Here is a 27,195-nt window from a genome sequence, read left to right as displayed (position 1 = left end):
TTCCCAAACCAACGACACCAAAGCTATTCTAGGTGTGGATCTTACTAAGGCATTTGACAACGTTACACAGTCAGCTATCCTACAAAACCTAACAACCTTGGGAGTCGGAGCCAGGGTGTACAACTACATCCGAGACTTCCTCAGCCACCGCACAGCCACACTTACTTTCGGTGACCACAGCCTCCCAGGTATCACACTCGGGGCACGAGGTACGCCCCAGGGAGCCGTCCTTTCCCCTATATTATTCAATATAGCACTCCTTCACCTACCCCAACAACTAGCTCAAATCCCCGACATCCATTTTAGCCTCTACGCCGACGACATCACTGTCTGGACAAACCGAGGCAGTAACGCCGAAATAGAACAACACCTACAATTGGCACTAACCACCATCGACACATATGTACGAGAGCGTGGCCTGACCTGCTCCCCATCAAAATCGGAGCTCTTTCTATACCGCCACAAGCAACACGATTCAGTCGTTCCTCCCATCACCCTTACGCTAGGTACTCACCCCATCCCACTAGTATCAAAAATCCGAGTGCTAGGGCTAGTTATCCACTCTCATGGCGCGCACGGAGAAGTCATAAAAACTCTCCAAACACACGCTCAACAGACCACCCGACTGATTCGCCGCATAGCGAACCGCCGGGCTGGCTTACGCAAGGAAAACACACTTCGCCTCACCCAAGCTTACATAATAAGCCGCACCGCATATGCTCTTCCTTACCTACCCCTTCGACAGAAGGAGAGAGATCGAGTAAACGCGCTCCTACGGAGGTGCACGAAAGCAGCTCTACGCCTTCCTCCCAGCACATCCAATGACCGACTCCTCAAACTCGGTGTCCACAACACCTTTGAGGAACTCAGAGAAGCTACCTTTACGGCACAAATATCCCGTCTGTCGAACTCAGAGCCTGGCCGCACTCTGTTATCCCAATTAAGCCTAACCCCAATTATACACCCTACCGAGAGGGTCCCGCTTTCTCCTATCCTCCGCTCTAACCTGAACATACCCCCTGTCCCCAAGAACATGAAACCTGAGCGAGACGGGAACCGCCGAGTAGCAAGGGTTCGGGCCCTCCACAAACAGTATGGCGAGGACCATGAGGTGGTCTACGTGGAAGCAGCGGAATATACGTCAGGCTCCCGTATGGCCCTGGCAGTAGCCGACAATCGAGCAAAGCTTCTAACCTCCAGTTCAATCATCACCAATTCCACCACAGAGGCAGAAGAGGCAGCCATCGCGCTTGCTCTCATCTCTTCATCTGCCACCAAAGTTATCACTGACTCCAAATCCGCCATTCTCAACTATGCCAATGGCTACATATCCCGCACCGCTGCGCGCTTACTACGCATCTGGCAGCCCCGGCGCCGCATAACCCTAATCTAGACGCCAGCACATGCTGGCCTCCCCGGCAACGAGGAGGCTCACTTCTTCGCCCGAGGTCTCACATTCCGGGCAGTGGGAGCCGAGCCCCCTCTACGGGCCGGGGAGTGCCTGCTCTCCTTCCGTGATATTCTCTCGTACTACCTGGACAAACGAAGGGGATACACACCCCCAGCCCCATCCCTCACCATAGAGCAGGCCGCACACTGGCGTCGACTACAAACTCGGACTGCTCCATACCCCATACTACTACATGCCAGATACCCAGACCTATTCCCCTCAACATGCAAACTTTGCGGCATACCAGGAGACTTCCTGCACACCCTCCTCACATGCCCCACCTTCCCTCATCCCCCATCACCTGCCGTGGCGGTGTCTTACTGGGAGACTCTTCTGACCTGCACTTCCGCTCAAGACCAGTGCCGGATCATCTCCAGTGCAATAAGAAGGATTGCGCTTCAAGGACTCTCCTTCGCTTTGTAAGGGTGCCCCCTCATAGTAAGGGAGCACTCACGTGCCATGTAGGGGGCTTCGCCCCCACCATTCATATCATTGGCAATAAATGTTTCTACCACCACCACCATCGGCGTCGCCGCCGCAGGGAGGCGGCTCTCAAAAGTTCAGAGTTCAGAGTGGCAGACCAGCTCTGGGCCGTTCGGCAAGCCAAAGATGCCGCCCGAGTCTAAGAACTTCGAGCCGCCGCCTGAGGCCAGCACAACGAAACTGCCGGACCATTCATTAATAAAGTTTCTTCTCTCTCTCTCTCTGGACCTTGCGCCGTGCGCGCTTTGGCGTTTCAGTTGTTTCGTTATCACGTCGTGCTGCGGTGGTCCTGTTGGCTCACGAAACTTGTATTTGGAACAAGCAGCGAGAATGCCATGTCCATGTGATGTAGTGGGATGCGCGAACAGTCCGCGGAACTTGGCCAGGGGCAGTTGCAGCGGCGAATCCAACGTTACTTATCACTGTGTGCCAACGAGTGAACTTCTCCGTTCGAAGTGGTGAGGTGCCGTACCTCTGCCATAGCGCGCTGGCAAAGAGCCGAAAAATCACGTAGTCTGCTCGCTGCACTTTCGTCCAGAGGATAACGAGTTCATCGCCGACTTACTGAAGTCGTGTGGAGTGCCTTTCAAAGCAGGCCGCCGTCGTATAGATATATATATATATATATATATATATATATATATATATATATATAGTAGTACGCAACGACGCCGGCAGTGCGAGCCCCCAGCAGCAGGTCACGTTCATCAGTGCTTAAATCGCTGATATCGAACCCAGAATCGCGAGCGTCCATTGCTACGAGCGTCGAAGTTGGCGTCACAAAATAAAGAACCAGCTTATCGTCGAGCGCTTTCCCTTCCGCTAGCCACCATAGTTCCGTTTTCGCTCCTCGGTCGGCTCTGTCATGGCTCTGTTTCTGCCGCGCGTTTGCGTTTTGCGCAGAAAAGCCGTAGCGCCGTCTGCGGGCCCCGTTTTACTCGCCAACAGCGCAACGTCACTGTGAGACCATGACGTCACCCCTCCTCGATTGGACGGCGGGTGATCTGAACTGCGCTAGAGGTACGCGGACGCTTCAGAACGCATTTTCTCTTAAAATAAGTCTTTCCTTCGCAGGAAACAAGCGTTTCGAGGTTTCTGGGATGGTATTTCCACAGTCCACGTTGACTAAATATCAACCTTCAGTGTCCCTTTAAGGACAGCTCCTGCACCCTCTCTGTATAAACTTCTGTAAAAATGTTTTTCTGTCAGTTGACACGGACAAAGTGGGGGCTCTATGCTTGCTACTCCTATGCAGTAATGCCTTGCCATGGCATCTTTCGTTGAGAATCTGCATGCACGTGCGCCGACCGTTCAAACGCCAAGCACGGATGCGCGGCACACACGGGCGCGAGGTGCGCGTAAACATGAAACGTGAAACCAAATCGCACACTGCCAGGCATACGTTCCGTGTGCTTAGCCGAACGGCCGAACACGAGCTGGAGCAGGGGGGAAGGCAAGCGCGCACTTTCGAACGCTCCTTCCAACTGACCGTCACCTGCGAAACGCTGAATGTCACACTTGAAATTTATCAAGCGCGTGACGACCGTACGAGAGTGAGGGCGAAGTTTGGCGTCACTCGGTGAGCCCTCAAAACAAGTGCCCTATGGAAATAGCAGCCCCGTGGAGTGGCCCCGCAGCCGCTCCTGCGTCAGGAGCCGTGAGCCGCGCATTTTTGATTGCGACTGTACGTTCTTTTTCATGAACTCTTAGAAGGTTGAGCACACGGAGGAAGAATATTTAGGAGTTGTAACCCCCATGAGCGCTGGCGCACACGGGCAACCAGATTACGTGACAAAAATATACGCCCAGAGAGGCGCGTGCAGTGGCGGCACCTTGCGGCGCATCATGCAAGCCGCATAAAAAAAAAAGGACGCTTGGGCGGGCAGCTTGGGTGGGCTCTCCTAGGCGACACCCGTCTCTTCCGCTGACAGCAGATGAAAAGCAGACGACACGGACCTTCGCTTCGGCGGGCACGCCGTAAGGTTGTATTTGTGCACCCTTAAGACAAACAGCAATAGTTCTTGTCGGTGCCTGTTAGAGGGTCGTAATACTAACAGCGCTGGTACGCGCAAATGCCTTTCTTCGGAACTTGCTAGGCTAAGATGGGACGCAGGTGTATCGTTAAAAACTGCAAAACCGGGAAAAGTCTTTTAGGGAAAATATGAGCTTCTTCAACGCCTCGAATAATCCTGAACGTGTGCAAACATAAGATGCGGCAATTCCTGGGGATGGCCGTCAGGTCACGTCGAGATTATGTCTGCGAGAATCACTTCACGAGCAACATGATGAGACTGGATAAATAATACGGTGAGTTTAGAGGCGAAATAACCATGGACCAGCAGGAAAAAGCCTGGACTACGTCCAGAGGCTTGTCCTGTATCTTTCTTCTGTCTTCAGCATTTGAAATGCCCGAAACAGAAGCAGGCCTTCCGGGAAGCGTCATCAAATATCAGTAATCCTACCGTTAAAGGATCAAGAATCAGTTTATACGACAAGCGAAGAACATCAACGGCGGTGAACGTCAGCGATGTTCACATAGCATGTGAGGCTCATGAGCTTGAGCAAAATCAGCCTGGTCACATACTCAACGAAATTGAAGGCATGTTTGCCTTTGGCAAATGCCCGCAGCACTTACACCCATCCAATCAAACTCATCGCCTAGGTGTCAAGTAGCGCCGCGTATAACCGGAAGTTACAGATCATCTTATTATAGCGGTCATCGAAAGGAATGCGTTTTACTTTCTACTGCGCTACTACTATTGCGCTACTGCGATACGATTGGTGCTTCTAAGCGTACCAGCAATCCTTGTCCTGGCTGCAAGCGCTAAAGATGCGCGCGTGACTCAGAACTTGTGCCAGACGCGCGGCCGGAAGGGGGGCAACATGCGCGACCGCCCACTTTAGCAAACGAAGCGGAGTTAAACATGCGCGACCGCCCACTTTAGCAAACGAAGCGGAGTTAAACATGCGCGACCGCCCACTTTAGCAAACGAAACGGAGATAATCTCTTTCTTGGCCGCCAGTTGCCGCCAACACGATGTTTGCCCCGCGGGCTTGTGACCTTTTTTGGTCGCGGCAAACACCGGAGTTTCCACTCCTAAATGTTCCGTGCTCCGTAGTTGAGCGTTACCATTGCTTCACACGGCAAATCGCATCGCGGCAAACGTGTAAAGCTCGAACCGCATGGATCGTTTATAGCTCGCGGAAGTGCGACGCGCGGCGAACGCCATCACCGACACGTTAGCGCCCACATGAGCACGCCAGCAAGTGCACGGTTGCCGTGCCACGTTTACCGGGTCGCGTATTTGCGATTTCTAGTAGGTACAGCGGGGCGTGGTAATTGTAGAGACGACGAACGCTTACGCGGAGCGTAAACAAACTAGAGGACAAACGCATACAACACGCGCTAAGAAATCTCTTCCGTTGTGCCTAGGCAGACACATATTAAAGGAGCAAAAGTCCCCACATTTCCTCTCTCGCACCCGCTCTTACTAGCGCATGCGCGTAAGCGTCCGTTGTCTCCGCAAGTGCCACGCCCAGAGCCAATTTTTTATACGAACATCCCCTGGCACGCTACGGCCTCCGCGGCCCCAACCCACGGACCGCCTTGCTTTCAACTTTGATCCCCTCATTACCGCTTGGGTGCCCCAGAGACCCTGCGCCGCCTGCTTTATTAATACCTCATGTGCCCTCCTGATGCCTCCGTTTGCCGGTTACATGTGCCCTCCTGGAGCAGTACTCGTAAAAAAATCCAATTTATCGTCGCAACGAAAAAAGGCACCCGCGACTTATACAACACCAGTCAGAACATTGCCCCTTCAGACACAGCAATCGCCAAGCGGCGTCCACGCCCACTGCCTCACCGCGCGGGCAGCCAGCGGTGGAGCGCATGAACTCGACCGCAATCCGCAATGCTGGCATATCTAGGGGACATACGTATACAGCGCGCTAAGAAACCTCCTCCGTAGTGCCTAGGCTGAGTCATATATTGAAGGAGCAAAAGCCCACGGATTTTCTCTCTCGCGCCCGCTCTTACTCGCGCCCGCGCAGAAACTTCGAGCGCCGTCAAAACCCCCACGGCCCGCTGTAACTATTAGCATTTGTTGAAACACGCACGGGTACGTGCCCTCTCCTGTCGCGCGCGAGGCAGGGGGTCAGGGGAGCGAGGAGGGGCGTTCTTCTCCGGCGCAATACTCCGGCGGCTGCTAGGCTGCCGCTCCGTACAGAGCGGTACAGAGCGAAGACAACTGCGGCTCCCACCGACAACATCCACAGCGAAATTACTCGCTTTAGAAATCCACAACATTCTCCCCGAATTGTGCGAGGACCACCTCACCTCCCACTACAATCGCCTAAGCCGCACTCGATTGGGGAGGGCTATCCTCCACCGCTTTAACATGGGCTTTGAGTACTCACACCCCTACCCCGTTCAACTCCTACCACACATTCACAACGCGTTAGAAATAAACCCTTTCTAAAGAATATGCACCCCATATATCATAACGGTCGCCGTACGGCACGAGCACGTGCCCTCCACGCCAAATACGGCCAGTACTCCAAGCCGTCTATGTCGATGCAGCCGAACACCCTACATACGATGCGTTCGCGCTCGCAGCGGTAACTGGGACCGGCACCTCTATCGCGGCTGCAACCATATATTCAACCTCCCTCGAAACGGCGTAGGAAGCTGCGATCGTTCTAGTGATAGCTAGCACCATCGTTGGTATGATATTCAATGACTCGAAAGCCGCGATACGCAACTTTCCGAAGGGCCACGTGTCCCCCACCACCCTCCACCTCCTTGGTCACAGCGCATGTCCCCTCCGAGAGATTGAACTGATCTGGGTACCAGCCCATTCCTCCAACCCAGGAAATGAGGCAGCCCACACCAGCACCCGAAAATTCGTCGGCCGGGCCGTGGACGCCGTTGGCCTGAGGTCTGCGAGGGACACGCAGGTCTCGTTTCACGATATAACGTACCACTATCGCCTTAACAGGCAGCTCTACTTACCCCCTCACAAGACCTTAACCAAGACCTAGGAAATCATATGGCGCCGATTACAGAACTATTCCTACGCCAACCCGGCAGTATACTTTCACATATATCCAGGTCAGTACACTCCCTCCTGCATTCGTTGTGGCCATAGAACTACATTAGATCACATACTTTGGAAGTGTCAGGAGGACCCGCCACCTCCAGAACTGGGTCAGCTCCTTACTTCCGAGCAGTGGGAGGCCGTGCTGCTCAACTCCGACCCGGAAGTACAACTCCGGGCCGTCGAACAGCCAAAGGGGTCGCCAAGAGCCAGGGGCTCCCGGTCGCCTAGTCCGACCAACAAGCCACCGTCTCCCAATCTTCTGCCGATGAATAAAGTCTTCCCTCCATCCATCCATCCACAACCATGGCGTCTACTACGGTGTTGGCCAGGCGAATCGCGGAGGCCGTAGTAGACGCCTTTGGCGGATGCCGTAGGGACGCGTTGCCGGCGTTCGTGAGTCTAGAAAGCGATTGGCGACGTGATCAAAAGGCGCGCCTTCGCAGGCCTCATCTTCAAAGAGATCTCCGGTGTTTGTAGAGTGCGCGTAATGTCAGTAGCTTCGTATGCGCTGTGCTTTCGGCGTTTCATTCCCATTGAAGCGACAGATGCACGACTGTAAATTGGCTCGCGGCTGCTGCCGCAATTTCTAACTTCAGAATTTTCATAGCGAGTTCCCGCGCTCATCGAGCGAGATTGTTTCATGTTTACCTGTACGCGTGTGAAACCGTTCTGGTCAATTTAGCTAAAACATGTTGACGGGCTAGCTGGTTTGGATTCATGGTAGAATGTGCAAGAGCGACTGAACAAGGTCGTAGAAAGAAACAGACACACATAGAGAGCATTGTCTCTGTGTGTCTGCTTCTGTCTGTTTCCTTCTTGAGTCTCTCAATGTGTGTCTGCTTCTGTCTGTTTCCTTGTTGAGTGACGCTAACATATAATATCATTGTTAATTTAGTTTGTCTGCGAAGGCTTAAAACTTTGTATGGCCGATAAAACTACTATCCTTACTCTACACAGCTATATACTAATTTGCTATCGCAATCGGTGCTGCGCCTTTCGGGCGGAACTGCGAATTTTTTATATTTCAATATCGTCTGTGTAGTCCTAAGATCGTCAAAACAAAGGGCTGATCTAAATAACGACAACACACGCCTAATGTCCTGTTCTGAGCATGAGGCGAGACTAGGCGACGGCTCGAGCCATCTTATTTCTTGCCGTCGGAGTGCAGCGCAAGTAACGAGCGCGAATTTCGATTGAAGCGGGCACCTACGGGGCAGCATGCGAGACACCATGGCTAGCGGTTTGAAATACAACTTGCAAAGTGTTGACAGCTAGACTGCACAGATTATGCTTCCTTATATAATATACTTTGTACTAGAAACCAAACGAAAGCTTACTCTGTGTGTAAAATAAAGCTGTTATACAAGAAGTACATATAGTTGATGTAATAGTAAATAAAGAGCGTTCTCACTTCTTTGTATGGCCTGATTAGTTTCGAACTTTCTTGGGGGCGCTTCCGTACACTGTCGAAGAGCAGGTTAAAACAGGAGAGACAGGCTGGCGCTACTCTGAAAACTTCTTTTATCAAGGGACCTTAGGGATGGCTGGATGGTTGGATGGATGCTATGAGCGCGCCCTTCGGAACCGGGTGGTGGGTTTCGCCACCAAGCTCGTTATTATATTTTTTGTGTCCTAGCTATCCTAAGAAAAGAACAGAAGGAATGAAAAAAAAACCACGATGAATTTCCGTAACCAAACGTTCTGAACCCCTAATGTAAACTTTGTTTATGTACGCCTCCGTTGTTTGTCGTTTCCCTAATTCCACCAATAGTACAGTCACCTCTTTTCAATTTCTATTGCGGACATGTTTACTTTCGGCCTGCTCTTGCTTAACCCAAAGGCTTCAAGGAGGCCATAGATGCCTAAATCGACCGCTGGGCAGATGTCTTCACATTATACTAAAACATGCTCCATCGTTTCCCTAGCTTTACCGCAGCAAGCCCACGCTTCTTCTTCCTTCTTATATCTCGCTTTATAAGCGCTTGTTCTACGGCTTCCTGATCTCGCTTCGAAAAGTAATGAGCGTCCCTTCGAGTTATCATGAACTGTATTGTTCCTGATTTCGTTTTTCCTCTTAAGTAGTTACTCATGGCAGGTTTCTTTTCCATTGCCGCCACCGACGAGATTAATTCAGCCTCTCTGACTTTCCGCTGGACGTTCTCTGTTGCCCACCCTACAGGCCGCAAATTTACTGGTAAGCTTCCTAGTTCTTTTCCTCCACTGTGAACCAATGTCTTTCCTATACGAGTACCTGAAAACTCTCTTAGACCATTTAATTTCTTCCATATTCCTCAGTCGTTGTTCATACTCAATTTTACTACGAGCTCCCCTCACTTCAAAACAAGTGCAGCCCATATCATCCTGCACAGGTTCATTTGTAGTCTTCCCGTGAGCGCCCAGTGCGAGGCCTCTGGTTGCCGTTGAGTCATTTCGTTGCCAGCAAGCGCCATGTGCTTGTGCCGCAAGAAACCCCGCGGCGAGCGCAAGCAAGACCACAGCAGCAGCCCCCGGAAAGTCGGGAGCAGACGCAAAGAAAGCTTTGCTTCAAAATGAGTGGGAGCGCATACGGCAGGCATTACAAATCATGACGGAGATATTACCGCTATTGTTGAAAAGTTTAATATCATTGGCTTTTACGGGTACTAATATATGGGGAAGAAACTTGCAGGTTAACGAAGAAGCTCAAAAACATGTTAAGGACCGCGTGATGAAACGAAAAATATTAGATGTAACGTTAGGAGAGAGGAAGAGAGCGGTGTGCTTCAGAGAGCAAACTGAGTAGCGAATATTCCAGTCGGCATTAAGAGAATACAATGGGTTTGGGCAGGCCACGTCATGCTTACGGTCGATAACCAGTGGGCCATTGGCGTAACAGAATGTTTGCCTAGAGAAGGGCAGCGCAGGCGAGGACGGGAGAAAATCCGGTGGGGTGATGAAGCTTGGAAATTGGCAGGCAGTTGCAATCAGCTGGCGAAGGAGAGGGTTAATAGGAGAGTGCTGGTATTCGTCCTGATGTGGATATAAAAAGAGGCTGATAATGTTTTAAACAAGCAACATCTATCCGGAATCTTGCCGTAGCTCGCTTCATAGTGCGATGTCGTCTACACATATTTGCAGAAAGACGTCTGCTGCCGCTAGAATACAAGCATCGCCAACTTGGCGTGGTACTATATCGGCATTAGAGACATTAAATTGTATTTATTTATTTATGTATTTATTTATTTATTTATTTATTTATTTTCAATACCCTAAAGGCCCCAAGAGGCATTACATAGGGGGGGATACAATTCACACATGATATTTCAACGTAATAAAAATGACTGAAGGCAACAATCAAGCACAGATTTCGGTAAAAGAAACACTTTGTAAAAAGAAAAGAAAAAAGAGAATAAAAAAGCGACAAGAAATTGGCGTGAGAGTACATGGTACAATTCTCATTTGCTGTACATGGCACTTTCAACAAGGCAAAAGTGGCAGGTGGGTGTGGGGAAAATGTATATTTAAAAATTTATACATATATAAAACACAGGCCAGTCAAGAAGCGATAGCTGAACATTTTATACATTTAAAGATGTGCGCAGGGCTGATTGGAAGGCAGGCGGATCAGTGATTGTTACAATATCTTGGGGCAGGGCGTTCCATTCACTCAGTGATAAGACCAAATGGGAATTTTGGAATTTTTTCGTCCTAGCAAATATGGGAGACACTTTGCATACGTGGTCATTGCGGGTGGGCAGATAATGGGCGGGTAAGATGGGAGCAGGTGAAAAAGATGAAGTGCTATAGTAAAGGGAGTGAAAAAAAAACGGAAATATTTCCGTCGTGTGCCAAGATCCGGAAGACTAAGGGTCTGCTTTAACGCAGAGACACTCTGTTATGGGGAGTAGGAGCGCAAACTAAAGCGGGCAGCCTTATTTGGAATTGATGCGATGCAATCAGAAAGGTTAGCTGTGTGAGGGTTCCAAATATTTGAGGCGTAATCGAGCGTTGTTCTGATAAGGGAGATGGATGCACGAAGTCTTGTGTCACTGTTTGCAAGATGCAGACCACGCTTTAAAAAGCCAAGCTTTTTATTGCCTTGTTAGTAATATGCTCAACATGCATGGCCCTGCTTAAATCAGATGTAAGAAATAAGCCCACATATTTAAAGGAAGAGGTTCGTTCGAGTATGCAATTGCGTAGAGTGTATACATTAGACGGAAAGCTTAGCTTGGAAGAAAATGTCATTACCTTAGTTTTATCTGCATTAATTTCCATCTTCCATACGCGACACCACTCAGCTAGTGTGGTTAATTTTTTTGTAATATTGCAACATCATCAGGGGTGGTTATCTGTCTATAAATTACACAATCACCGGCAAACAGCCGTATTGTTGAAGTTACATTCGTAGCTATGTCGTTAATATTTGTTAGGAATAATAACGGGCCTAACACTGACCCTTGAGGTACCCCTGACCTAACGCGGCAAAAAGTAGATTGGTTGTTATTAATAGTTACTGATTGAGAGCGACCAGATAAAAACTCGTTAATCCACTGGGTAGTTTTCTCATCTAACTTAAGGCTGTTTATTTTCATGATTAGCCATTTTTGGGGAACACGATCGAAGGCTGTCGAGAATTCAATAAATAATGCGTCAGTATAAAGCAAATTGTGGAAAGAGTCATGTAGGTCAGTGGTTAGTTCGAACAACTGCATTTGGCAAGACCGTTTGTATCTGAAGCTATGCTGACTTTTGAATAACAGATTATTTGCATTAAGCTGACCCATAATGTGGGAGTAAATTAGATGCTCAAGGGGTTTACAACAAACTGATGTCAGTGAAATCGGGCGGTAAATGCTTGGACATGAGGGCTCACCAGATTTAAATATGGGTGTGATATGGCCAGACTTCCAATCATCTGGAACACAGCCGGTATCCAGTAGCAATATCGATGACTTGGAATGATTTGAAACCAAGCGAGCTGGAAGAATGTTGAACCGTTACGTGCTTTGCCGTCCCGTCTTGCGTTGTATTCTGACTTGCACTTCTACGGGTGTTCTTATGAAGATGGTAAATTAATGAAAACATTGGCGCGGTTGATTGTGGTGAAGTTGGCTGATTAGCATTGAATTATATGAGGTATAGTTTAGCTTATAACGGACACCGTAATTAGGGACTCCATGCTTGACGTCACCAATGTATGGTTCATTAACAAGCTTCAAAACTGCTCTGCTCGCGCCTTTCTGCATTTCGTATCTGTGGGAATGCGGCCACCCGAAGCGGCAAAACTAACACATGACCTTGCGCAAGCATCATCGCTGTTTTATAAGTTGAAGAGAAGCCAAAGAGAAGTTGTAAAAGCTGATACGATATAAATGTGTGATATGCCACGAAACTTGCACGTACGGATGCTACGTAGCCAATTTCTTTTCGTCGTAAATTTGGCAGTGTCGGTAGCCACGGCTTCCTTCATACGACTTCATGGCAGCTTTCACAGGTCTCTGTGCCCTTGAAAGGGATCCTGAGTCAGCGCGCGTTTCGTCTGCGCTTGCCACTTGACGACATTGTCAACCAGCATCTTAGACAGCTGCCGAGGGTGAAGCTGCCATCTACCTGCAGCCGTGGGCAGTGCGGTCACATAACATCCCGATGGACACGTGGGTGCTGCTGGCCTTCACATGAGGCAGTACGAACTACATTTATGTAATTTTGTAATTTTTACCTGTCCCTCATTTGGATTCAGATAGAAACATTTGGCCGCTTCGTAACGTGGCCAGTACCATTCCTTGGGCAGTGTGGTGAACGGGCGAGCGCAGTTTGGTTTGTCGGCACTGCAGCTAGACGCCCGGGAAAGGAAGCTCTCCAAGAAGACGGGAGCACAGAGAAACGAATTCCACAGCAGGGGACAATCGGCGAAAACTGGCAACACGTCACGCCTCGTGGCAACTCCATCCATTAGTTGACGCGAGCATCAGAAAAAAAAGAATGTGATATGAACTTACAGACAACGTTTTATTTTTTTTTATTCTCTCCCACTAAAACTAACAAAGTTTTCAGGGTGAATGAACTTATACTTTCCGACTTATTTTGCGTTGCCTAGCAACAAGCTAGCGGCACACCATACGCGCGTGCATACGTCACGCGCCAGACATGCCACAGGAGCGAGCGAGGCCGGCTGCCATGTCAAGCTCGCGTGCTCGGCGACCCGTCTGTATGGCGAGCCGTCGTATGGCGTGCTCGGCGACCCGGATGTAGCCCGTTTTTCGGGCTCCCGGCGTTCTCTTGTGTTCCGTCGGCATTTCGACATGGCACCGTTGCACTACTGGACTACATCAGGGTGAGGAATTTTGTTTGACAGTCTTCGACACACTTCAAGCACATTTAGGCTTACTGCACTATACTGAACCTGTATAATGACGCAGTTTTCGAGAAACAGCTCCGCCTTCGAGCCTAGTTAATTTGAGTTAATTACTCGTACTGAAAGATGTTTGCGACACTTTCTATGAGCCCAAGAATTATTATAACTTATTTCGGTAGCTTTTGGGCACGCTCGCAGCACCTGGCTTTGTGACGAAAAGCCGCTCGGCCGTGTGACGCAGTTTCGCGTGTACTGAATCTTACCGGGACAAGTGTTGGCGCTTTCTCGGGCCACAGACATTATTGTAACTAATTTCGGTACTTTTAGGGGTACTTTTCAAGCACAGTGGCCGCCCTCGACGTAGTGGCGCAGTTAGCGAAAAGCAGCTCGGCTGTGTGCCGCAATTAGTTTCGCGTGTGCTAAATCTTACTGGGAGACGTTCGTGACGCATTCTCTGACCCAAACATTATTCTAATTATTTTGGTACCTTTTTGGGACACTTTTGAGGCATCCTCGACGCACCTGGGGTTGTGAAGCTGTTAGCAAAAAAAGCAAGCCGGCCGTGGTGAGTTAGTTTGCGTGTACTGAATATTAGTGGGACAAGTTTGTGACGCTTTTTATGGCCATGCAATAACGTATACCTTATTTCCGTACTCACGCTTTCAAAAATGCGACGAGCGATAACACGGGAGTGTGTTGCTTGCGCCGCCAGGACGCGCAAAAGATAACTCCGAGGAGCTCAAGAACTTGACATTTGTCTTCTGAGCGACTGGAAAAGAGGCTTTTCACCCACGAGACTGCCTTGAGTGCGACTAGAAGCCATTCTACGAGCGTGTAACATGGTCTGGCTGAGGACTGTGTTGTAGCCACCTCTGTGTACTTGGCGTACCATCGCGTTGACTGAGGCCAAGATGTTTTGGAAACGCGCAGACACCCGTGTATTTGTGCTCTTAAAGTGCAAGAAATAATGCCTGGGCAGGGAGGGATGCTTGGAAATCGGATGTTTCCTTCAGATTTTATGGCATAGTTTGGGGGGAGTCTATTTGCTACGAAGTGTATGTAAAGATGATTTTATCGGTAATGCCGCTCATTCACCACTTACACACGTTTCGCTTTTACATTATTATTCCTCTTAGGTCAATACACCAAAATGACACATGCTTGTAATTTACATTTTTTCAGCTGGTGGCATCCGGTTGAGCTTCGTACAGCAACGACTGCTGCTTACCTGGTGCCACAACTTTGGATGAATGCAGAAGAAGCGCGGAACGAGCATTTATATAGAAAAAAATGAACATTTCATTATTGCAGAAGACGTCGTGCGTTTTTTTTTTTTTTGTGAAATTGCACGTGACACATATTCGGTGGAGGCTTGTAAAGATCGTTCGCAATCATTTTTACTAAATAATAAAACAATTCCGCGCCAAGGCCGTGCGTAATTCAGCAGTAAAAGCGAAAAAAACAAAATGCCGCGCCGATCGCCGGAGCAGGCGTGGCGTGTACAAACTGGCGTTCAAAACATGCGCGCCCTAAACTGAAACCGGAAGGTGTTAATACCATCCGCTTGGTGCGCTACAGTCAAATCCGCCACTGGGCTCTATGGGAGTGTCCGCTCTTGTTGCAATTTCTTCCTCTAAGACGGTAGCCTCAACTACAGACGCACGATCTGCAAGATCTGCAATGACGTTATCAGTTGACCGCGTTTCTTCTTTCATTGTCGGATAATCGGAGTTTTGCTTCCTTCTCGCTCTCACACGGCGCTCAAGTAAGGGGCGCAGCCACTTTGGTTGAACCCTTATCTTAGCCTGGAAGCTTTTTGGCTAAGAAACTGCGTGCGAACGGCGCAGTTTAGTGCATTCCGCCCCTGGTGATTTCTTTATATGAGGTTTACCCTGAAGGTAAAGGACACCGTCTTCATTTAGATTCACTTAAGGCCCTGTATTACGAAGGGAATACGCTGGCAAGTGTTCCGTAACGGCGTCGTCATAAAAACCGACTGAAAATGCGTTCAATTCTTCTTAGAAATCGTACAACGATGAACAATGCTTAGACCCGATGTCTTTATCTCTATAATATAGTTCTTTTTCAGTAAATAACCACAAAGTTTTTACGGTTCTCTAATATGAAGGAAAAGTAACGTAAAAAAAAAAGGTATTGTTCTCTTCCTGCGTTCATTTCTTGCTTGCTTCTTTTTTTTTTTTTTTTGAAAAGTGCGCAATAGACTAGAAGGCGGACAGATATCACCGCGTTGGCAACGGTGTTTAACTTTGAGCTTGAACTCACTCATATGTCATGTTATCCAAGAATACTCCTTATTGATACGCTTCTTTTTTAGCTGGACATAACTGCCCTCGCCGTGAAAGACTACGTCTTTGAAGCTGCACCACAACACGTTAACATCTCTGATATCATTGAAATAGCGGAAAACTGATTCCAAATAATGTGGCATGGTCTCGGAATAGTGTTCTTGCATTTTACATGTATTTGAATCGTCCGCGTCGGAGTAGGGCCCGAGAAAAATAGGAAGCGTTAGCTCCGGCCTGCCCAGCTCGATATTTTTCGCTGAATGTCAACTCGAATATCCGCTATAACCGGGATATTCGAATAACAGCGCCTTCGACTTGTCGTCGCACCTACACTGCACTTCATGGAACGTTGATGAGAGCATCTCTGGGACATTTAGGACCAAGAGCTGCCCTGTTCAAAGTGTAACAGCCAAGAATAAGCAGTTGATCCTCTTTGCAAGTGCATTGTCTCAGAAGACCTTCGAAGATGGCTCCTTCTTCGTGGAATCTGGAAATGGGTTCACGGCCCCCATCTGAATTTACTCCTCTGATGTCTCATTTCGTGATGCAGGCGATGCGAGATCAAATATTTGTTGTTAAAAGAACGACCACAATTTCCGTAGAGCTTACTTGGACTGCACCATGTTAGCCACAAAGGAGAAGTGCGTGACCTCGACGCCCTTGGGCAGACCAGTAGTGCCCGATGTGTAGCTCAGGCCCGCAATAGTGTTCTTGGGGTCGGGAACAGGAACCTCGCGAAACTGCTTCGGATCGATCAGCGCAAAGCTCAGAATGGAAATGAAGCCCGGTGCCTCGCCTAGCACAAAACGGGCCTGCAAAAGAGAAAAGCAATATTGTACTAAATGAAGTTTCCTAGAACTACGCAGTCCACTACATGACTCTGCTGACACATGGTTGAATATAGTTGTTCCCCTCAAAATGTTCCAGCTTCTCTTAGCTAGAAAAGGAAATAGAATATAATTTAATGTCAGCATATTGTCATAATGTAGTGGCGGTGTAGAACCAGACATTGGGACAAACGCGAGTCTACGAAAACTGATTTTTTTATGGTGACGAAAACTAGTTTGGAACGAGAAAAAAAATTACCAATGATTACGATACTCCCTAATGCAAAATTTGACGCAGTTCTACGCGTGTTTTTATTTCCCGATATATTGAAGCAAAGTACATGAGAAAGACATGTATGTACGTACAGTTACTGACAACCGTTTATTTTCGGCGACGGCGCTTACCTTGCGCGTCGGCGGCGCGCACCTCTGGATTCTGACGCCGGCGCCAGTCAGCCTCTGCTCGGGCAGCTCGTTTAGCAGCTGCGGCAGACGAAGCACTTCCACCGGTTGTTCAGAAACAACTGGCTGACCCCATTTTGTATTATGGTGCAATTGCCACGTGCTAGTCGCAGTGAAGAGTGACACAGTGTCAAAACTATGAGTTACCAGTTTATCACTTTATTAGACCTACTTGTACCTAGCAGAACGAGTCACACTCAAATACAACGATAGCGGCGAGCAGTCGGCGACAGTCGAAATCTCAATTGCGAGTCAGGTGCGTCGGCTTTTACACATGACTCCTCGAAGGTTCCAGCGAAAGGGCGTGGATTTCAGGAAGTACGACAAAATTCGCGGCGCGCACACTGTCACATAACAAGTACTCTGCTTTCATGTTCGCCCTTTCGCCATACTCTTCTCCGCCACTTTCCGCCCGAAGCTTTCACTGCAGCCTCTTCCTGCACTTTCGTCCTCGGGCTCAATTCTTTCATCTCCCGCTGCGCTCCACGTTCGCATTCATCCTTCGCGGTGCTCGTTCGCGCCGAGGAAGGACGCTCGACGCGGGCGCCGAAGAGCAGCGCTCTGAAGTACGCACACTCGGAGCGCGACGGAGCGGCGAGAGCAATCGTTCGTCGTCGAAAATCTTACCCACGGATCAGACGCGTGCGCGTAGAGCCTAGCGTGATGTTTTGTGCTCGCGCGCATGTACAATGTACAACACTATTACCATCGAGCCCGCGATTTGCATGCACAAGGTTCAGCAGCAACATAGACAATAGATAGAAGCAGCGATAACATTCGAGTAACTTACAATACAGAAAGACGGGTCTCGCGCTCGGCGATAACCTTTAATATTTGTTATCCGGTGAGAAACGGTTACTGGCACAGAAAAATTGGGACGCGTGTGAATATAAGCATGATAATGATGATGATTTAGTGGCATCCCGTTTGAAAAGGGTAGTTTTGCAGAGATACCTAGCGTGCTTGAGCTAATGAGGATTCACTACATATATGGCAGTCTAGCTTTTTGCCTAAGCCTTGATTTTCTTCGCTTCATTAAAGCCGCTGTCTCCATATTCTACTCTAACCTAATCTTCTAACGACTCCAATTCTATCAATCTCTTCCCTGCATTTCCCCAGAAATACTCTCAGTGTATATTGCTTATCTCGACTGTTTCGTGCTTCCATCTGCTTTGGATCTTAGCGCTTCTGCAAAGCGACAGTTTCCTACGAGTCTTAGTTGGTCAATATTGACATCTGCACATTATTCTTTGGATGACCACTTTTCTGTACCTAAGCGCTGTTACAAATTTGTCGCACAACGCAAACCCCTCCATTCTGCACCGCACCACGGAGTAAAACATGCAGGAGCACCGACTCTCCTACCTTGAAATGGATTTGGCGCAGCCAACTAATCTCCTTGCGATAAAAGAGACCCAGTTTTACACCATGCTCTCTGCCTCCATTCAGCTCCCACATTTCATCTTCTCGCGGCTTTCCAAGGCACTCCCCTCGATACATTCCTTTCCTAGGATTTGTTGCTGACGATTAAGATGGTTTATTGGCACCGCTGTTGAAACGGCGTGGTGACAAATAGACAACTAGCTTGCTTGAGTTGCTCAGATATGCTATACATGATTTTCGTGCTAGCTTTTTTGAATAAATCTACGTAATCTTTTTCTCTCTTCCTCAAAACATTTCCATCTACCTTATACCACTCCCTTTGTCTGTAATGGATCCGGTGGTATCAATCTCTTCCCTGATTTTTTTCCACCAACACTCTACACGTCTCTTCCTTATCTCGACTGCTGACCGGTTGATGCTCCCGTAGATTTTATATGCTTCTTGATGGTGTACGTTGGCCATGGGTCTCACAGATGGAATCCCTTCACATTACATTAGGATGTACTGAGTGGTCTCCAGATTTTTGCTGCAGCATGCACATACGTTATCTAGTTACCAATATTTGTTCCGCTAGGTTTTTGTATTGAGGCGACCAGCTGGAACCTCAAATAGCAAGGCACTTCCTGTCGTGTTATAGTACAGCTTGTTTCCTCTAATTTGTTTCTCAGTCTAGAAAATGTGCATGGACTTCTTTATTACCATTCTTTCCATTCAATTCACTGTCTATGTTTCTCTCACTTTCTTTCTTGGTAGTCTATTTGCTCCATCAATTACCCTGTAGTTGGCTGCCAACTTTCTTTGCCTGTTCCTCCATTCTGTATACACTCATTTCAGGTACATATACTTGTGCACTTTAGCCGTGCGTTTATTTTGGTCCATGTCCTTTCTTCCAAACTCATTTTGCTCTGCGCTTCTCGGACTTCAAGCGAGTCTCAATGCACGTCAACCTGCACTGCCTCATTTGTTGTTTTTCTGTGGGCTCCCAAAGGCAACCGGGCTACGCATCTTTAATCAACTTACAGCCCTGAGAACATGCCGAATTTTAAGCAAGGAATGGAATTTGCGAACGGTAGCGTTGGTACCATTAATCTTTTCCATATTCCACGTACCATATCATATTTCTGTGACACAAAAAGGTTGTAATTGCTCCATTCCGCTTCCCCTTTATTTTCAGATTATTTGGTGGCTGCTTAAGTAAGCCTTTCCTTCGTTTATCTATACGCTGAGGTATATTTAATATTTCGATTTGGATATCACTTGTTGAGTTTACGCCATTGCTCCTTTCCTTATTTCACGCAACAAATCATATTTGATGGGACGCCAGAAGGCTTTATGTTTCGTTATTGCTGCATTCCGCTTCCTCTTTATTTTAAGCTAAACTTGATGGGTGCGGGAGTAAGTCTTTTCTTCGTTTCTGTATACGCTGAGGTATTAATATTGCTTCGATATGGGTATGGCTTGTTCTTCAATTGAAACCGCGTAATTACTCGTCTTTTCATTAAATATCATAATCCAGTATGTCACTGTAGTAATATTTAGCCCTAGATTTGCCGCTGCGTTGCCATACATATTCCCATGCCCCTGTATATCACCTTTATTGTCCGCTAGTAGCACAGTGTCGTCCGCATACCAGTGTGAGGATCTTCTGATGCACTATTTCTTCATTACGCCCGTAGGTTTAATCAAACTTTAAGTTACTGTTTTTCAGTCGCCTTTGTAGGCACTTAAAACGTGAACAATAATGGAAATAAAGGACATCCTTGCTTCAGTACTTGGTGAATTTCCACCACTTCATTTAATTTTCTCCCTTCCCATACAATTCGTACCCGGTTATCTCTATATATCTCCCCTAGCAGCTCCACGAAATTGCCATTTATGCCTTTGTGCTTGAGAATATCCATAACAATTGCCTCTCTATGTACTGATAAGCTACCTTAGTATATATTGATGCTATCCATAAAGGTCTATTCTGAGATACTGAGATCTCTATGCACTGAGTTAGCACAGACATATTATCGCTTAAGCGTCTGCCTGGTCCGAACCCATTCTGTAATAAATCACTATTCTCCATCCACTTCGACAGTTATAACCTAATCGCTTGCATTGCCATTCTATGTATCACCAACGTTACTGCAACTGGCCTGTACGAGCTCGTCCGATCGTTATCACCTTTGCCTTTGTAGATGAGGTTGACACAGCTTACAGACCACCAACCTGAACTTTCTTCATATTAACCAATTGTTCAGTGGCACTAGTAAGCAGTGCCCTGCTCTTTGGACCGATGTTCTTGATTAGCTGCATTGGGATTTCATCGGGTCCTGTGGCTGTGTTATCAGGCACACTTTTTTCCGCTTTCTTTCAGGAAAATATATCTATGCAATGTTTCGAATTCTGAGGCTGGGTCTTGTTGTTGCTGGATATATTTGGGTCTCAACTACGCCTTCTTTCGTGCGGAAGTTATTCCTGGAGATGTCTCTGATGTGCCGCAACGCGTCTTCTCCTTCGAAGATCTTACCGTCGTCATTCCTGTAAGCCGTTTGCGAATTATTTATTTATTTATTTTATTTATTTAGTCATACTGTTAACCATCACTTGAGGGTCGTTACAGGGAGGGTCAGTAATTGAATTGTACATAGAACAAACATTGAAGATCATTTGTAGGAGAACATTTGTAATACATAGAGCATTCGTAGAAAAACAAAACACACAGCTACATGCAAGGAACAAATATAAGCTATACAGTGTGAGCGAAATACTTATCAAGACCAACCTCAAGATCACTCATAGCATTTCTTGTACCATATTATTCGGTAATTCATTCCACATTTTAATATAAATAAATAAATATTTATTGATTTATATAAAAAACTAATAAATATTAGTTGGAGCTCCGAGTGATCTTACTTGCTTCTAGAATCATTTTCGTGCGCGCTTGTATTTTTCGCGAGTGCTGCGCCCCCCAAGTTCACTTGCGCATTTATTATTTTCTCGCGGGTGCTCACTCGCCCCCCTTTTCTCAGTATTTGTTCAATCTACGGGGCACCTCTTCTTCGTGTAATCCCAACTGTACTCGATGATGAACACCAGACGCCTACTTGCGCTTCTCTAAAACTTGCTTTGTTTTCTTGTTCCCCCACTTATGTAGTTTCATCTTTCCAATCCAACTGTTTTTTCTTTCCTTGTATGTCTTATCTCCTTCTGCAACCCTTCTACCATTTCGTTATATTCCCAGACTATTATGGGAAACACCTCCATTTTCTTATCTATGTTTTTTGCCATCTCTGTTACTACCTCGTCATTCGATTTTAGAAATTCCGATGCCATTGATTCCTGCTAGTATCTGTCCCAACTTTGTTAACGTTTAGCATCTATACCCAAGCTGTCTTTTCCGTGTTAATGTATCATCATATGGTGTAGTGATTCGTAGACCGTTTCTGAGAATATGCCGCAGTCTGTACATGACTTCCTGTTTCCGCACTGTCACGTCACCTCTCCTTGACACTTATTGTCCGTGTTAACTGGTATAAGGTTCTGTTCATCCAGCAGGGTATCGCCATTGTAATCAGTATATCCGCCTAGGTCGTCCATGTGCGCATTTATATTACCCGTAATATCATCTGGCCCGATTTCTCCAACTCAGTAATATGGCTTCTTACGCAATCAATGAATTTTGTTTTTCTCTGATATCACTACCTTTCCACAAGTAAGCAACTCCAAGCCTCGTCTGTTTGCCTTCCCATGTGCACCTAATTAATAAATGCGGATTACATGTATGTTTTACCCTTTTCCAGTTCATGTCTCGCCTCATTGGCAAGCCGACGCCTTCACCTTTCCTTGCCCATAATTCTATCTCGCCCCTCCGGTGGAAAGTGGTCAATAACAGGCGGCTGCTCAAAATCTCGTAGATGCGTTTCGGTCAAGGCGTACGCGCTAATCGCTTCGTCATTATGTTACCTTTGAACTTGGAGCCATTTTGTCTCCATCATTATGTGAACAATTCTAGCGTCTCCGCTTTTTTGCTTTGTGCATCTCTTCGTGGCGTCTAATTCTGATTTTTGCTGGTGCGTCGCTTATTTCAATACTTCCTTCCTGATGGTCTGCAGCCCGCCTATCAAATCTACTGCTCGTGCCCCGAATCCGCGTTTAACTGGCGTTGCTACAACGTCGCTAAAATGTATCCCGTCACGCGCAAAAACGCCTTCGCGGCATGCTCGGTGCACTTCTCGGTTGATATCAATGGTCGTAAAATTCATTCGCTAAGCTAACACCCAAACTTCCCTGTTTACTGCAAGCAGTGCCCTTTCAACTGCATACCCGATCTGCCTTTCAACATCTGGCACCATGCACACTGCGATTATGACGCCACATGTGCGTGCTATGTAGTGATCAAGTCGAGAAAGAACGTATTTCTTCAGTTACCAAAATTTGAAATCACCGGATGGCGTCCTTTTGCCGTCATCGTCGCTTTAAGCGTTTTTCATCTCTTGCATTGGCGAAGTTACTCGTTGCCGTTCTGCGAGCGGCCAATAAGGTTACAATTACAGGGCATCATTTGAGCAGAGCAGCGACGCCATTTTAGCTTTGATGGTGCTTGCGGGCAATGAGCTGACGTAAATAAAGGTCAATACGAGTGCTTTGTGCACTGACTGCTAGTATGCAGCTGTCGTCGCGACCATGACTTGTACATCATTACAGTAGCTTTAAGAAAAGTTCCAGCCAAACACAAAAGTGTGCTTTCGTTTTTGAGGGCCTGCAGTAAGCCCTTACTATTATTTTTGGACACTGCTGCCACCACTCGCTGAAAGAACTGGCTTAGTGTGTAGTAAACACGCATAAAAGCGTTAATTGCAGCTGTAGATGTTAGCCTGATCGAAGGACTCACATAATTTATAACACGGCGATTGAAGCATGCCGTGACAAAGGCCGAACAAGCATTCCGTGAATTGCGGGTAACTAATAGAGAGAAGATATGAAAACACGCGCACGTAAGCAAAGCCATACTGCATATTTTTTTTTCTCGGTGAGACATGGACTATGCACAAATGTGAGTCAATCGTTTAGAGCCTTTCATTTAGTATAGTATAACCAATCGTAACTTCAGTAAAAAAGATACAGACGTTCACACTTGGATTGTTTAACAGCTGCTACCACGACAGTGGCAAATTTCTATGCATTTAAATGCGAGGAAATATCTTCAGCAGCCGACAAGTGGTCATACCGCGCGCGCACACACCGCGCCACGTGCTGTCTCGTCAACAAACTTTTTTCACCGATCGCTTCTTCTGAAACAAACAATTGGACAACAAATATAAAGTGCACTTTGCCTTGCCACAGACGAGCTGCTGCAGGCGATGCAGTGAGACGCAGCCACGCTGCCCTGGTAACAAGTAACTGCGCCATGCATGACTTGAACCACAATTCGCTCGCCGGGACACAAGCATGTGAGTCGGCACTCGTGTTTATGTTACTCCATGTACCGGAGCATTCTGGAATGCTGTCGCCAATATTAGAGCGAAGGAGCTGTGTCCAATCAGATAACGTCCGCGAAGCCAGTGGTGGTGTGCAGTCTCGAATTTCCACGAGCACTAGCGATTTCGCTAGAATGGGCGAGGAGTCGTGCATAAATAGCTGACGTGCTTGACCTGTGGATCAGATTTTGATGACCATAGACCATAGCTCGCTGCTATCGTTTTGCTTTGAGAATCACCTGTTCTTCTGGTCGTAAGTTCGCCCAATAAACGTCCATTCGGGATGCACCGTTTTGTTTCGGTGTGGTCCTTCACAGTCAATACAACTTGATAATACATTGTCATTTCGTTACGATGGACTTAGGCGTTCACACGTTTTTGCTGCAGCAGACACATGCCTCATCCTGTAGCGAATATTTCATGCGATATTTTTTGACCAGGGGCCGTATTTGCAGAAAGGCTTAAGACACCACTGGGAGCTGTCAAGGCCGCCTGCTTGGTGCGAGGCTCATAGCGGTATTGATACGGCGGCGCGACTGACCATTCCGAATAGCTACCCAGGCGGGCTAGCTTGCATATGCCAAGGGACAAGCAGACGCGACTTGGGGCTTCTCGGTAAGCGCTGAAAACGTTTAGTTCTTTTATTTTACACAAAAGTGTAAAGTTCTGTTCAAATTCAGCGAAAATATATCGTGTACCTAGGCTCGTTCAAGTCCACGTGCATGCGTGAGATTCGGGAAACAAGAGGTTAGGGCCACCGAAAATTGTCATTATATCGTGCAACACGAAATCTTTACGAAAAGGGCTTTGCAAATACACTACCGACATACCTTGCACATGCTTTCCAGTGACTAGAAAATATAACGTAGACAAATTCCGAAGATCTGCACCTGCAAAGGGCGGACAAGTCAGCGCATCTCTTAGGCAAGGAGGGCGTTCTGGCCCGTACTGCCTTGCTGCCTGCGGGATTATCTTACTGAGCTTGGTCAAATGCTCGGTTGCGGTAGTCGGAAGTTCAAATACTTCCCCCCCCCCCTCTTCCGTTTTTTTTTTTTTTGTCTCCAGTGCAGTAAATCTGCCGACTGTGTGACGCCTGACATCGGCGAATGATGCCGAGAGCGTCTGTAACGCAGCAGAGGGTGCTAAGAATCTTTGGTCCAGACAGGCCACCAATGGAAACTGACCCTTGCAACGTTTAACACCTGAACCCTCTCGAGTGAGGCTAGCTTAGCAGGACTCTTTGTGGAACTATCAGACATTCTTTGGGATATTATCGGCCTTAGTGAGATAAGTACTGGTGAGGCTTACACATTGCTAAATAACAGCCATGTCCTCTGTTATTGAGGTTTCCCTGATAAGAAGCAATGCGGGGCAGGATTGCTAATCCATGAGGACATAGCGGGCAACATTGACGAATTCTACAGCATTAACTAGAGGGTAGTAGTAGTCGTGATCAAACTTAGTAAGAGGTATAGATTAAAGGTAGTACAAGCCTCAGCTCCAACATGTAGTCACGACGATGAGCAAATAGATTAGTTGTATAAAGATGTTCAATTAGCGATAAGAAAAATGCAAACTCGTATACTGTAGTAGCGGGTGACATCAATGCAACAGTGGGGGGAAAGCAATCGGGTGTCACAGGCAATTGGCAACTACGGCGTCGATTCTAGAAACGCTAGAGGAGAGATGCTGGTAGAATTCGCAGAAAGGAATAAGCTGACAATAATGAAAACTTTTTTCAGGAAACGTAGCAACAAAAAGTGGATCTAGAAAAGCCCCAATGGACTAAACAAGAAACGAAACTGATTTCATACTTTCTGCCAATCCCAGCATAGAAGTGATAGGTAGGGTAAAGTGCAGTGATTATAAGTTAGTGAGGGCTAGGATTCACCTCTATTTGGACAGGAAAAGAGTAAAATTGGTCAAGAAAAGAAAGGTCAACTTAGAGGCAGTAAGGGTAAAATGAGACAAGTTTAAGCTGGTGCTTGCAAACAAATATCCAGCCCTAAAACAGAGAGATGATGATGATGATGACATAGAGGTAATGGATGAAACCGTAACAAGGCTGCCTTCAGAAGCAGCAATTGAAGTGGGAGGCAAGGCGCCGTGGCAATCAGTAGGCCAGCTCTCCGAACTAATAAAGAAACGACATAGAATGAAAGTGTGCAACTCAAGAGATAAGATAGAATTCGCAGAACTGCCAAAACTGAACAGCATAGCGAAAATAAGTGTTATTAGAAATTATAACGTGAGAAATACTGAAGAAGCCGTAAAAATTGGACGCAGCCTGGAATCAGTGAGAAGGAAACTCGGCATAGTACAAAGCAAGATGTTTGCTTTGAAAGATAAACAGGGTAATATCATCAGCAGTCTCGAAGATATAGTAAAAGGAAGCGGAAGTCTTCTATACTGACCTGTACAATACGCAGAGGAGTCAGGATACCTCCATTAAAAACAGTAATGAACAGTATTCATAAACACCTCCTATAACTCGAGATGAGGCCAGCAGGGCCTTGCATGAAACGGGGAAAAGTGGCAGGAGAGGATGGAATAACGGTCCACCTAATCAAAGATGGAGGAAACATAATGCTAGGAAAACTGGCGGCTCTCTATACGAAGTGTCTATCGACTGCAAGAGTCCCAGAAAACCGGTAGAATGCAAACATTATACTAATCCACAAAAAGGGAGACGTTAAAGAACTTAAAAATTATACACCAATTAGCTTACACCCAGTATTATATGAAATATTTACCAAAATAACCTCTAATAGAAAAAGGGAAATACTGGGCTTTAGTCAATGTCATGAGCAAATAAAGGAAGAAAGCAAGAAGAAAAAGGAGACGATAAGAAGAAAACAAGAAGGCACGAGGGGTCGGTGGCAAAAATAAAGAAAAAAGAAGATAGAAAATAAGAGCGCACGAGTATGAAGAATACAATATAAAAGCAGAAGAAGAAACGCAAAAGTGCACGCGCAGCTACGTGGCCGATGGGAGAAGGGACACGCAGCCGAAGAAAGCGGCCCAGCTACGCTCTGGGACGAAGGCGGGAGAAGGGGCTGGAGGCCGAACAGGACGGGTGGATCGCGGAGACGGCGGCAACCCAGTGGAAGCAGTTCTTCAGCTGCCGCGGCCACGACCCACGAGCTGAGTGGACCTCCCACCGGAAGCCGCAGCTATAAGCTGACGGCGCCGCTTCGCGGATTTTCTGCGGCTACGATCAGCAGTTTGCGGAGTTGACCGGGCGATCCAGGTGCCTAGGTCACTCCACCCTCTTGACCTCATGACCAGGCCAACCGTGGACAGAACGACGGTCGGACACAGCGACGTCGTGTCTACGACGAATCGACGGGCCCAACGACGACGGCCACGTTGATAGACTT

General features: G+C 47.3%; 1 protein-coding gene across 1 annotated transcript in view; it reads right to left on the bottom strand.

Moving 5' to 3' along the window:
- LOC126523708 (probable 4-coumarate--CoA ligase 2) overlaps nucleotides 1–27,195 on the bottom strand; it is a 350,149-nt gene that overhangs the window by 194,819 nt on the left and 128,135 nt on the right. Inside the window, exon 5 of the mRNA XM_055066815.1 lies at nucleotides 16,285–16,487. Within this exon, the coding sequence (XP_054922790.1) occupies nucleotides 16,285–16,487 (203 nt within the window). The remainder of the gene's footprint in view (nucleotides 1–16,284; nucleotides 16,488–27,195) is intronic.

This window comes from Dermacentor andersoni, chromosome 6, assembly GCF_023375885.2.
Source record: "Dermacentor andersoni chromosome 6, qqDerAnde1_hic_scaffold, whole genome shotgun sequence".
In the NCBI taxonomy this organism is placed as follows: domain Eukaryota; kingdom Metazoa; phylum Arthropoda; class Arachnida; order Ixodida; family Ixodidae; genus Dermacentor; species Dermacentor andersoni.
Note: the sequence above shows the minus strand (reverse complement) of the source record. Positions and strands in the feature narration are given on the sequence as shown.